At 39.2% G+C, this 13,540-nt stretch overlaps 1 protein-coding gene across 1 annotated transcript in view; it reads right to left on the bottom strand.

The window, feature by feature from the left end:
- Nucleotides 1-3,430: 3,430 nt before the first annotated feature.
- Nucleotides 3,431-13,540, bottom strand: part of LOC149817144 (serine/threonine-protein kinase BSK1-like) — a 91,804-nt gene continuing 81,694 nt past the window's right edge. The window contains exon 9 of the mRNA XM_089986624.1: nt 3,431-3,900. Within this exon, the coding sequence (XP_089842750.1) occupies nt 3,655-3,900 (246 nt within the window). The 3' untranslated portion in view covers nt 3,431-3,654. The remainder of the gene's footprint in view (nt 3,901-13,540) is intronic.

Below are 13,540 nucleotides of genomic sequence, written 5' to 3'. Positions count from 1 at the left end.
TGTATGTATATGCACATGAGCAGGCCATTGATGACATAAACAAAATTTCAGCTACGAGCATGGGAAAAAAGACTGTTTTGGGGACAGTTAGAGCATAGTCATATAGTAAGTTTAAATTAGTAGATCTAGACTAGATTTGCGCATCAATGGAGATTGGAAGATTTATCTGCACGAACAGTGGGACAGATATGTCTTTGTGAACAGTGGGACAGATCCAACTATATACACAGAAATCAAAACAGCATGCACATGTCAAAAATAAAATTAATTGACTAATCATTACATATATATATATATATATACATATATATTGGCTGATAAAGAAAGGAAATCATCTCATATATATATATATATATATATATATAATCAATGTAATGTTATGTATATACATATATATAGAAATTGAATTTTTGTTTTTTTCTTTTCCTTCTTTTTCCTTTCCACCAAAACATTATATAAACTTGACCTAAGTTATTTCTTATCATTCGAATCGATAGAGGGGTTTGTATCTTTGTCGTCAGATGATCGAAGAGGAAGAAGGTCCCTTCCTTCTTCTTCTTCCTTTTTCTTCTCTTTCTCCTCTCTCACGATGTCCCTTCTCTCTCTCTCTCTCCTCTTTCTTTATTTCCTATATTTTTTTTTATGAGTTTTTATAGATGGAATCCTCTAGAGGGTGATGCCCCTCTAGGGTTCCCATTTGGGTTATCTCCAACCTCTTTCGTATTTACTCTCAATTTTCTTGACTTTTCTACTTTTTATGTCTCTCTTTTTCTTTCTTTCTTTCTTTCTTTCTTTCTTTCTTTCTTTACTTACGTACCTTTTGTTCTCTTAACAAATTAGGCTCTTCTAGAGACTCTACTTATTTTATAACTATCATATCTATAAACATTTTTGGAATTAATTAATTATTAATATTTATTTATTAATAAATATTCAAAAAGTTTCAGAAGGTGCCTTACCCCTCTATGAGTCTTTTTAACTTTAAATTTCCTTAAATTAAACCTTTATATTGAATTTAAAACTTTAATTTCATTGGACCTATATTTTGGATCTAGATTTAATATCCAAATTCTATATGAATCTTGAACTGGATCAAATTCTAATTAATATGGGTCATGGATTGGGTCCAGATCCATATTAACTTGGATCATATAAATCGGATCTGATCTAATCCAGACCCAATCTCATCGAAGCGGGCTTTTCTGAAAAAAAATGCAATTTTTGGGTCAACCTAGCCCGAATTCAGAAAAGTAAAATATCATTATTTTTTAAATTTTGAGACGCATCTAATAATATATTACCTGAATTTTGCTTAAATTTTACTTGATTTTAAAGGTCGAAAATAAAAGTTTTATCATATCTTGTCCGGCTCGTATTGGTCTTGTCAATAAAACTTGGGCCGAACCCAGATTTAATTGATGCCACCTAATATCGAGTATTTTACTGATGCTTAACCAAATTTTTAAAAATCCAGAATTTAACTTTTACACCTACTAGTTATACAACTATACCATTGGGTTTTGAACCTGCAATGTCCCAACACAAGGTGACGTGCACCAGCTGCTTCTACCAAGCGTAGCCCCCCTTTGGTACTCAGCCCAATCTTGCTTTTGTGACTATGGTTGGTATTGTCCTAGATCTCAAACTCTAGGCTCTGTTCCAAAACTGGCATATGAGATGCCAGTTATGCATTTGGTAGATACATGTTTGAAAACTAGTACCTGGGATGCAGGTTTAAGCATTTGGGAGAGGAAGTGAGATTGTCTCCCCTTTATATTTGCACTTGAGAGTGGTGGCACCTACCACTTTTCAAATGCATAAACTCCCTCGAACAACCAAATTCCGAACATGACCTTTGTTATAAATTTACGGGATCTACTGCAGAAAATTGGATAGTTGGACCTGCAAGGAGTGGGACAAACCAAGGTTAAGCATTCCTATTACCCTATGCACCTAGCTCGGCTAGGATCCCTGGTATAGGCCTGAGCCTAAATGAAACCATCTGAGGCCCAGGAGTTTACTTTAGATCTGAACCTCTGTGTCCATCAGGGTTGTGCTCCCATCGATTTGAAGCCAATTGGCTACCCCGTATGGATGAGAGTATATTGGACAATCCAACTACAAATCCATTTTATGTCAACTTGGAAGGGTTGCATAAGATAGCTGGACGGCATAGAGCCCCACTGTCTTACCCAACGGATCTAATCTTATCTGGGGCAAGTCCAGCTTGACTATCAAAGGACAAAGGCAAGGGGTTTTATTCAATTTGGCCTGCCCATCCATTCTGCAAACTTGAGCACAGGATGCTATTTTATTTAATGGGGTCAGCCTGATCCTGCTTCATACACTGTCATGGATCCAATTTGGAATTCAACTTGATCAGAACAGGGCCTAAGTCCAACTTGAGCTTGGTCTGTCTCCGGAAGCCTATTGATCTAACCCAAGCTTTGACCAACCCAGTGTACACTTGTACACCACAGTGGTGCGTAAGATATCATATCCTAATGGAACTACAGAAAGTGAAGGATCTGGATGGTCCTTACCCCAGCTTCAGCTCCGTTTCGCCCCAGGACTGTTGGACCCGATGACAACCCAGCAGCCATGAGCATCCATACCCCTTTGTGGATTGCCACTGCCATGAATGGTATGTGATTCAATTCTTTCTTGGCCAGAAGTGATCCGCCCCTGCTGTAGGATATCCGCAACCAGGGCTCACAACACGTATCAAACTCCAAGTCTTCATTCTGAGTCCAGTCTACCACAGATGCTGCGGTGACAAACCATTACCTCAATTATGGAGAAGACATGTTTTGGGAGGTTGACTATGAGCCACATTTCCTCTTGAACATTTCCCTGCCATTAAAACAAAACACTAGTGCATTAAGACATTAGATCCTGTTGAACTTGTTTACTCTCAAGGTGAGGGTTTCCAAGTGTGTTCCCATGAGCTCCACAGCAGCAACGCAAAGACAGGCATAGTTTTCCTTTTCCAATGACAAACTTGCCAGAAACTAGGCAGACAACCTCTGAATTTCACAAATCAAGATACAAGCACAACTTCTGCAGAGCCCCTCTTTAACTGCAATTACCAGGCTCATAGTTGACCAACACCATTCAGCAATAAAACAAAAAGGACAGAAGGGAGGGGCAGAACTGCTTTGTCATCTCCACCTACACAGAGAACCCTAGATCTGCTCCCACAGTTCTTGATAAACTCCATGACAGATCCAAACAATAATACCATCATGCCTAACTAATAATAGGATTTGAACCAGCTAGAGGAGCTTGCCCCACTTCCATTAAAATCCAACTGGTTTGCAGGAATCAGAGATAGGTGACGCACGCCAAAACTGAGTTGCCATGCAGAAAGCCAAACCATCAATTCTAACTGGCCTTGTTATTGGAAACTAAAAAAAGAAGCTCAAAATTACAACAAAAAAGTATTATGAATTAACAAGAGAATGATTATAATACAATGTAACAACACAGCTCGATGATTCTTTACCATTTTACAATAGAAGCAGCTGGGTGGACCAACCCTTAGAGCCATCCACATTTTTCCTCTTCCAACGAAAACCAAAGAAACAGAGGCTCTTGGCTCTTAACTGACATTCCAACAAAACAACAATCCCATTCTAACATACATAGCTCATATTATCTGCCTTTTTGCCTCTTTTCTTCCAGTGCAGCAGCTTCTTTCAACATATCAGAAGCATCATTGTGCATATCAAGCTTTGTAAGAGCTGCCGCCTGCATGTAAAATGCTGTCGGCCATTCTGGATGAACACATTGTGCTTGCATTGCATCTAGGAGGGCCTCATCGGGTTGATCACACATTAAATGCGAGAGACTGCGCCTAGCATAAACAGTAGGAGATACCATTGTTCTCATGTTTATAAACTGCAATTTGGGAACAAATGTGCCGGGCCATGGTTAGTTTTCATTAATGTGTTCATTATTTGCATATCCTACATAAGTAAATCCATGTTCACGCAGGTAGGTGCATGTGTAGTATGAATAAAGTGGAGCAACATCATTTTTGCAAACTAGTTCTTCAATAATATTCTTTGTGAAAAGGAATTCTCGAGAGAACTTAAATTTATACATCTTAACGTCAGTAGAGTGGAAAACTCAGAAAATTAGAGAACTGAAACAAAACAGGAAAGAAACTGGGGATAGGGAAACAAAAGGTTAAAATTCTTTTTTTTTCTAAAGCACACAAAAATTTAAAAGAATTTAACTAATTGCAACCATCACAAAAATTCCTACAACAAATTGCTCACAGATTCTTTATGCCTCATGAAAATATCAAAAGGTTTAAATCATGCAATATTTGTTGCATAAATGCAAAGGGTGAGCATAATTCAAGGTTGTGACTGTAACGAAACTAGAAAGAGAGTACAAGTGGGTGCCTCTTATGGGCATACAAGAATACAAGAACATACACAATTAAGACCACTTATGGGTCAATACAAAATACAATCACACAAGCCACTTGGGGGCTAAAACAAAGAGTAAAAAAATATAGATATTATTGAGAATAAATGCTTGAGAAAGCATTGAATTTACAAGAGAGGGAACACCCTTATTTATACACACACCATAGAGCCATTGAGACCTTCCCAACGGCTAGAAATAGAGCCATTGGAGAAGTCCCAACGACTCTATGGGCCTATTACCTAAATGCCCTCAAGCTTACAACTTAAGTACTAAGTTATAAAAATAAAGGAAAAATTTATAAAAGACTATTGTGCCTCTAATGGGCACAGCCAATTACAATACTGTGAAAGACTGAAATACCCCTAATGGATATTTCCTCTTACAACACTATAAATACTATAAAATATATATACGTCTATGTATATACATTATATATATATTACAACATAACACCCCCTCAAATTTACGGTTGGATCACCAGAAAGTTTGTCAAGTAAGAAGTGAAACCGAGGAGAAGGAAGCGCCTTAGTGAAGAAGTTAGCCAGTTGAAATTTTGATGCTACATATGGCAAGATTATTGTCTTCTTAAGAAACTCTTCATGAACATAGTGGCAATCCATCTCCATTTGCTTAGTCCTTTCATGAAATGCGTGATTGTCAACGATGTAGATGACGATTTTATTATCACAGCATAACCTTGAGGGTGATTGCAGATACACTCCCATGTCTTCTAGCAATGTTCTCAACCACACGATTTCATACATCATGGTAGTCATGACATGATACCCAGCCTCAGTTGATGACAGAGATAGTTTCTGCTGCTTTTTGCATTTTCAGGATACCAGTGAGTCCACCTATAAATACACAAAAACTAGTAGTTGAGTGTCTATCATTGGAATCCTCTCTCTAGTCAGAATCAGTATAGGCAATTAAGCAAAGTGAGGAAGAAGATAATAAAATTCTTTTAAAAACTGAATTTTGTAAATATCTAATAATGTGCATAACACTCATATGCACACTTGTAGGAAAATGTTGAAATTGACTTGTTGTATGCACTTCATGAGAAATGTCAGGTCTGGTAATGGTTAAATAAGGACCCCAATCATTTGGCGGTAAGGAGTGGGGTCATCCAAGGGTATGCCATCATCTATTGTCATTTTTGCGTTAATCACTTCAAGAGTGTCCACCTTTTTTTCATTTGTAATTTCAGACCTATCAATGATGTCAGTAGCAAACTTGGATTGAGTTAGTAAACAATCATGTGCAAAGTATGCAACCTCAATTCTTAAAAAGTATGTAAGAAAATGTAGATCGGTATTTTCAAAACATTGTTTTAAGATATTTTTAATAACACTAACTCCTTGTTTGTCCCCTCTAGTGATAATCATGTCATCAACATAGAAAAGGACAACAACACCTATATTAGATTTTTTTAATAAACATAGCAATGTTATATAACAGGATTTAAAACCAATTTTAATCATAACAAAAATAATTTGATCGTATGTAAAATCCATTGAAAAAAATTCTTTTAGGTCGGACCCGGTTCGGATCCGGACCCGAACCGGGTACATGCCCCCCGTGCTTATTTAAAGCACGAAGAGGGAAGGGGTTTTCATTTGAAACCCCCCCTTCTCTCCCGCAGCTCTCTCAGTCCCCCGCCTCTTCTCTCTCACAGACCTCGACACCCCCCTCTCTCCCGTTCTCGTTTCCGGCGAGCCCCGTCCGACAACCACGCCCTCTCTTCCCGTACTCTCTCCTGGCTCCCCTCTTCCCCTCGCTTGACCCTCTCGCTCGTCTGCCGACGCTGACGCCGGTGACCTCCAAGTACGCCCCTAACCCCCTTCTTTCTTCTTCTTCTTCGTCCCCCATTTTTCTCTTCTTCGGCCGGACGGCAGGGGCGATGCCCCCCAAACGTCTCCTTTGGGTCGGTCGGCAGGGGTTTTACCCCTGCCTCAGTCCTTTTTCCTTTAGCAGTGGAGGGGCCGAGCCTTCTCCCTGCCTTGTCAGAATACAAGGGAGGGGCTCGGCCCCCTCCCTGTTTCCCTTTTCGCCAGGGAGGGGCCGAGCCCCCTCCCTATCTCCCTGTTTAACGGGAATGCAAGGGAGGGGCTCGACCCCCCTCCCTTTTTCCTTTTTCGCCAGGGAGGGGCTGAGCCCCTTCCCTGGCTCCCTGTTTTACGGGATGCAAGGGAGGGGATCGACCCCCTCCCTGTTCCCTTTTTCGAGGAGGGGCCAAGCCCCCTCCCTGTTATGCAGGAGGGGATCGGCCCCCTCCCTGTTTCCTTTTCGCCAAGGAGGGGTTGAGCCCCCCTCCCTGTCTCCCTGTTGTAAGGGTTACGAGGGAGGGGCTCGGCCCCCTCCCTGTTTCTCCTCTTCGCAAGGGAGGAGCTGAGCCCTCCCCTTGCCTCCCTCCATGTTTCAACCATCGGAGAAGGGGTTGCGCCCCTTCCTTGTTGACTGATAGAAGCTAGAAGGGGCGCAACCCCCTTCCCTTCTCTTTTTCCTTTTCTGGCAGAAAGGCAGGCAGGGGCTGCGCCCCTGCCCCTTTCCTTTTTCAAGACAGGCCGATGGACAGAGCCTGCACCCTCTGCCCCCCTTCTTTCATTTCCTTAGGTCGACCCCTAGCGAGGGTCGACGCTTCTTGCTGTGCTAGAGTAATCATTTCTTGTCTTTTGCAACTTGCACGACGGATCCCGCTCACGCAACGCGGCCCGAGCCCTTCGTTACTTACACACGAAGGCACGCGCAACCCCGAGACTCCCCAAGGTAAGGAAAAGTTGCGCAATGGACTTTGGACAAACTGAACTAAGTTAAAACATTAAAAATGCAAATTAAACAATTAAATATATATGTATATATATTTATAATAGTACGCTTTTAAACTTATGGACGTAGTTTTGCGATCCCTTGAAATGAAATGGGGATCTTCGAAACACGTGCTTTGATTAACAAGAGCAAGTGTCAAGAATGACACTAAAGCATAACCCTTAAAAAGGGTATAACTGGAAACAAAATAAAAATAAAAATGTATTCTTTATTGATATGAAAAACCAATTGCTTAAGAAGCATTGGGGTAAAATACAAGAGGCGCTGCACCCCTTTATATACACAGCTGAAAGAGGACTCAATAGAGCTGTTGGGCACAGTCCAACAGCTCTATTTAGAGCTGTTGGAATGTGTCAGTCCAACAGCTCTATTGCTAGTCAAGTCTGGACAGGACTTGACTAGCAACAGTCATTCTAGTTCAAACTGAACTAGATGACATAAAGACAAAAAATAAAAATAAAGGAAAAAAAAATACAGAAAAGAAAGAAATTAAAAATGTATTTATATATATATAATAATATAATATTATTATATATACATATATGTACAGTTTTACATTTTAACACTCCCCCTCAAACTTACGGTACAATGAGCGAAAGTTTGTCTAAGAGAAAGTGAAATCGGGGAGCAGCGAGAGGCTTTGTAAAGAAGTCTGCTAACTGATATTCTGAAGTGACATATGGCAGATCAATTATCCTGTGTAGATATTCCTCTCTGACGTAGTGACAATCCATTTCGATGTGTTTGGTGCGTTCGTGGAATGTTCTGTTACTGGCAATGTAGATCGCACTTTTGTTGTCACAACACATTTGTGAAGCCTTTGTTGCTTCAACTCCCATGTCAGCAAGCAGTCGTCGGAGCCAAACTACTTCCATGGTCGTGGTTGCCATGGCTCTGTATTCAGCTTCGGTGGATGAGAGAGATACCTTCTGCTGCTTTTTACACCTCCACGAGATTAATGATTCCCCTAAAAAGACACAAAAGCCAGTGGTTGAGTGTCTGTTATTGGGATCACCTCCCCAATCAGCATCAGTATATGCAATTAAATCAAGAGAAGAGGAGGAAGATAAGAAAAGTCCTCGTGAAAGAGAGGACTTGATGTATCTGATAATACGCATGACTGCTCCCATATGAACAGAAGTAGGAGCATGTTGAAATTGACTTGCAGTATGAACAACATGTGCTATATCTGGTCTGGTAATGGATAGATAGGAAAGTGCCCCGACAAGCTGTCTGTAAGGAGTAGGGTCTGCAAGAAGGTCTCCATCATCAATCTTCATTTTAACATTAACAACTTCTGGAGTGTCAACTTTCTTATCATCAGTAATACCAGACCTGAAAACAATATCAAAAGCAAATTTAGTCTGAGATAATAAATATCCTCTAGGAGAATAAGCAACTTCAATGCCTAAAAAATATCTCAACAAGCCCAAATCAGTCATTTCAAAATGAGATTTAAGAAGTGTTTTGATTGTTTCAACTCCCTGTTTATCGCTTCCGGTGATGATCATATCATCCACATAGAGAAGAAGCACAATGATCCCTGCATCAGAATTCTTAATAAACAAAGCAGTGTCAGTTAAACAGAATTGAAAACCAATATCAATCATAACACGACTAAACCTATCATACCAAGCTTTTGGTGCTTGTTTAAGTCCATAAAGAGCTTTTTCTAAGCGAAGGACTTTACCCTTAGGAATACTTAGACCAGGAGGGGGTTCCATATATACTTCTTCAACTAGCTTTCCATTTAAAAAAGCATTTTTGACATTCATTTGAAAAATAGACCATTTTTTGATAGAAGCTAAGGCAATTAAGGTTCGGACAGTAGTCATACGAGCCACCGGAGCAAAGGTTTCTTCATAATCAATCCCATATTCTTGGGCATAACCTTTGGCTACTAAACGGGCTTTATATCTTTCAAGAGTACCATCACTCTTGGTTTTAATTTTATAAACCCATCGACATCCTATAGTTTTCTTCCCTGGAGGAAGATCTTGAATATTCCATGTAGAAGCCTTTTCAAGTGCATCTAATTCAACTTTCATGGCTTCTATCCATTTGATATCATTTTTTGCTTGAAAATATGTGGATGGTTCTTCATATGAGTGAATTAATGCAATAACTGCTCTATATGTGGGTGAGAAAGACTCGTATGATACAAACTTTTCTGGAGGCCTCAAGATTCGGGATGATTGTCTAGTTGGAATGTTAGAATATTTCTCAAGTGCACATGGAGTATTAGACTCTTGTCGCCTGGAATATTGAATACTAGTATCTCTATGAACTTCTTCATTTTCAACATTAAGATCAATAATTCTTTGATCATCATCAAAGTTACAATCAAGGTCATATTCATCAGATGTTGATGTTAGATCTAGCAAAAAGGAGTACTCAGTGACGTCTTTTAATTTTCTAAAATCAAAGAAGCTCTCCTTTTCAAGAAAGGAAACATTTCTAGACACATATAGTTTATTATTTTTGAAGTCAAAACATCTATAACCTTTCTGGTTTTCAGCATATCCTAAAAAGGCACAGGGAATCGCACGAGGGGAAAGTTTATCATTTTTGTCAGTAAATATGAAACATTTGCACCCAAATATTCTTAATCTAGAGTAGTCTGGAGAAATGTTCATAAGTTTTTCAATGAGAGTGATATTTTGTAACGAAGAAGATGGCATCCTATTAATGAGATAGGTGGCAGTTAAGGCAGCTTCTGCCCAAAAGTCTTTAGGGACTTGATTTGCTATTAATAAAGTTCTAGTGGTTTCTATAATATGGCGATGTTTTCGTTCTGCCAGTCCATTTTGTTGAGGTGTATAAGGACAAGATCTTTGATGTGTGATGCCATGCAATTTAAGATAATTTTGAAAATCTGTGGATAAAAACTCTCCCCCTGAATCTGTGCGAAAAATAATAATATCATTTTGAAATTTGTTTTTAACCATATTATGAAAAGTTTGAAAGTATGAAAATACTTCAGACTTATGTTTGAGAAAGTACATCCACGTATGTCGGGAGAAATCATCGACAAAAATAACATAGTAAACAAATCCTCCTTTAGAAATTACTGGTGCAGGACCCCAAACATCCGAGTGTATTAATTCAAGTGGTCTTGAAGAGAAAAAGGTTCTATTCTGAAATGGTAATCTTTTCATTTTGCCGAGAATACAATCTTTACAATCAAATGATTCAGAGTTATAAAATTTTCCTAGATTTGGAAAATGTTGGATTTTGGCTATATGTGGGTGACCAAGTCTCTTATGCCACAGTTTCAACTCTATTTTTTGAATATTATAACAAAAAGCTTTCTTCGGCATTTCCAAAAAATCCATGTAATAGAGTCCTCCTTCTCTATGGCCTTCCCCAATCAGCTTGCCTGACTGGCGATCATGTACCCAACAACCATGAGAAGAAAAAGAAATATTACACCCATAATCAGAAATTTGAGATACAGATAAAAGATTTAAATTTAATTTGGGAACATGTCTAATTTTTGGAATAAAAAATTTTTTTGTTTTATAAATTTTTTCAAAATTTCCTATTCCTTCTATTTCAAGAGAAGTCCCATCAGCAGTAAAGACCTTTGACACACTTGTTTTATTTTTAACACATTTGGATAGACTTTGATTATTTGGGGTCATATGAAAAGATGCACCAGAGTCAAGAAGCCAAGAAATTTTACCTAAATCAGAAAAAGATGAGGCTGCTGCGCCGGTTGAAGCTTCAGATGAGGAAGAGGCACCTTTGATGAGAGGCTGAAGAATCTCCATTAGTTGGGCCAGGGAAACTGGTGCATCCTGATCTTTAGGCTCCGATCCAGCAATTGCAGCTCTTTTTTCTCTCAGCTCCTTAAGTTTGGGACATTGTGGCCTGTAGTGTCCCGGTTCATGACAGTGATGACAAATAACTTTCTTCTTATCATAGTCACCATTTTGTCGGTTAAAGTGAGGAGGCCTATATGATCGAACATGATTCCCTGGTCTAGACACGGCTAAAACGGAATCATCTTCAATTTTTAAAGAACCTTTCCGGAGACGATTTTCTTCCATTGTTAACTCTTCAATAGTTTCAACAATAGAAGGAATTTTTCCCCGGTGAAGTAGGGCCGATTTAGTGGTTTCAAATTCCGGCCTTAATCCAGTGATAAACTGGTAAAAATGTTCAGCATCGAGTTGTTTCTGACGAAGCTCGATGTCTTCGGCACAATGCCACTTTGGTTCTAAAAGGGAAAGTTCTTCCCAAAGTTCGTACAACCCATTGTAATATTCACGAATAGTTTTGTCTCCTTGTGTCATCATTCGAACTTTTTCTTGGAGGTTGCACACGTGTGCAATATCTTTAAGGGAATACATATTCTTAAGGTATTCCCATGCCTTATCGGCATGATCAAATTTGGCAAGACTTGAGCATTTTTTAATGTCAACGCTATTGATAAGCCATGACATTATCTTCGTATGAGATATTCTCCATTCTTTTCATTTCTTCTCGTATGAGGCAATAGCCTTGATTTTCTCTTCTTCCGATAGAGGGACCTCTTTATCTCCCTCCTTTTTAGTAAGAGATAGCTTAGGTTCCGAATCGGAACCATCCACAATCCCCCATAAGCCTTTTCCCCATATATGGTGCTTCATGATCGAAGCCCATGTTACATAGTTCGTATCGCTTAGTTTCATAGGCATGATGGTGACTTTATCATTGTCATCCATCGATTACAAGGAGAGAGAATAGGGATAGAAGAGAAACAAGAAGGAAAATGAGAAAGAAAAAAAAAAAAAAAACAATACAACAAGATGTGAAATCTTCTCCAATGAAGTGATAAAACACTTCTCTTCAAGTGGCGAACACTTTTGCAAACGGGCATGGAAACCGAGGCAGCTTTTCCTCAAGATTTAGTACTTCCGCGGCTCTGATACCATGAAATGAAATGGGGATCTTCGAAACACGTGCTTTGATTAACAAGAGCAAGTGTCAAGAATGACACTAAAGCATAACCCTTAAAAAGGGTATAACTGGAAACAAAATAAAAATAAAAATGTATTCTTTATTGATATGAAAAACCAATTGCTTAAGAAGCATTGGGGTAAAATACAAGAGGGGCTGCACCCCTTTATATACACAGCTGAAAGAGGACTCAATAGAGCTGTTGGGCACAGTCCAACAGCTCTATTTAGAGCTGTTGGAATGTGTCAGTCCAACAACTCTATTAAGAGCTGTTGGACTGTGTCAGTCCAACAGCTCTATTGCTAGTCAAGTCTGGACAGGACTTGACTAGCAACAGTCATTCTAGTTCAAACTGAACTAGATGACATAAAGACAAAAAATAAAAATAAAGGAAAAAAAAATACAGAAAAGAAAGAAATTAAAAATGTATTTATATATATATAATAATATAATATTATTATATATACATATATGTACAGTTTTACATTTTAACATCCCTGTCCTCATTACTTTCTGTCATTTACTTTCGCCGCCGCGCTTTAGTGCACAGGCTGATTTCCTTTATGCATTTATTTGGCTTGATACACGGTTTCGCGTATCAAGCATCGCTTTCTGTCATTTACTTTCGCCGTCGCGCTTTAGTGCACAGGCTGATTTCCTTTACGCATTTATTTGGCTTGATATGCGATTTCGCGTATCAAGCATCACTTTCTGTCATTTACTTTCGCCGCCGCGCTTTAGTGCACGGGTTATTTGCTTTTCTGCATTTACCTGCTTGCGCATTTGTTTAGCCAAAGTATGGTTTCGTACCTCATGCATTTACTTGCTTATGCCTCTATTGCTGACACGTTTATGTGGCCGAGGTACGATTTCATACCTCGCGCTCCGCTTACGCATTCTTGCGCCCAATGCGCGTCTTCGCACTTTAAGGATTGCTGACACCTTGTTGTCGCACTGCCTTGTGCACGAGCTCGCATTTTCATGTTAACTTACACATGCGTAAGTTAAGACTAGAGCGCAATCTATTTCGCTTGTTTGTTTCAAAATGACACAAGCGACACTTGTGTATTCCATTTTTTTAAAAGGGGATTCTTAAAACGAATCAGTGTTGCCAAATGCGTAGCCATGATTAGTTGAATTTTGGAAGTCCCTGCCATTGCAAGTTTGCAACCCAGTCTCCCGTATCGACGTATTTGGGAGAGAGGGTTTTACTACCTCTGTTTGCGTATCTGATACGACTTGGATAACCTCCGGTTTATTGATACGAACATGTGTTTAAAATGGGATTCTTTTGAGAAACCTATGTCTTGTTTATCGAACTAGTATC

This window comes from Nuphar pumila, chromosome 14, assembly GCF_984573655.1.
Source record: "Nuphar pumila chromosome 14, dmNupPumi1.hap1.1, whole genome shotgun sequence".
Taxonomy (NCBI): Eukaryota; Viridiplantae; Streptophyta; class Magnoliopsida; order Nymphaeales; family Nymphaeaceae; genus Nuphar; species Nuphar pumila.
This window is presented reverse-complemented; position numbering and strand designations above follow the sequence as displayed.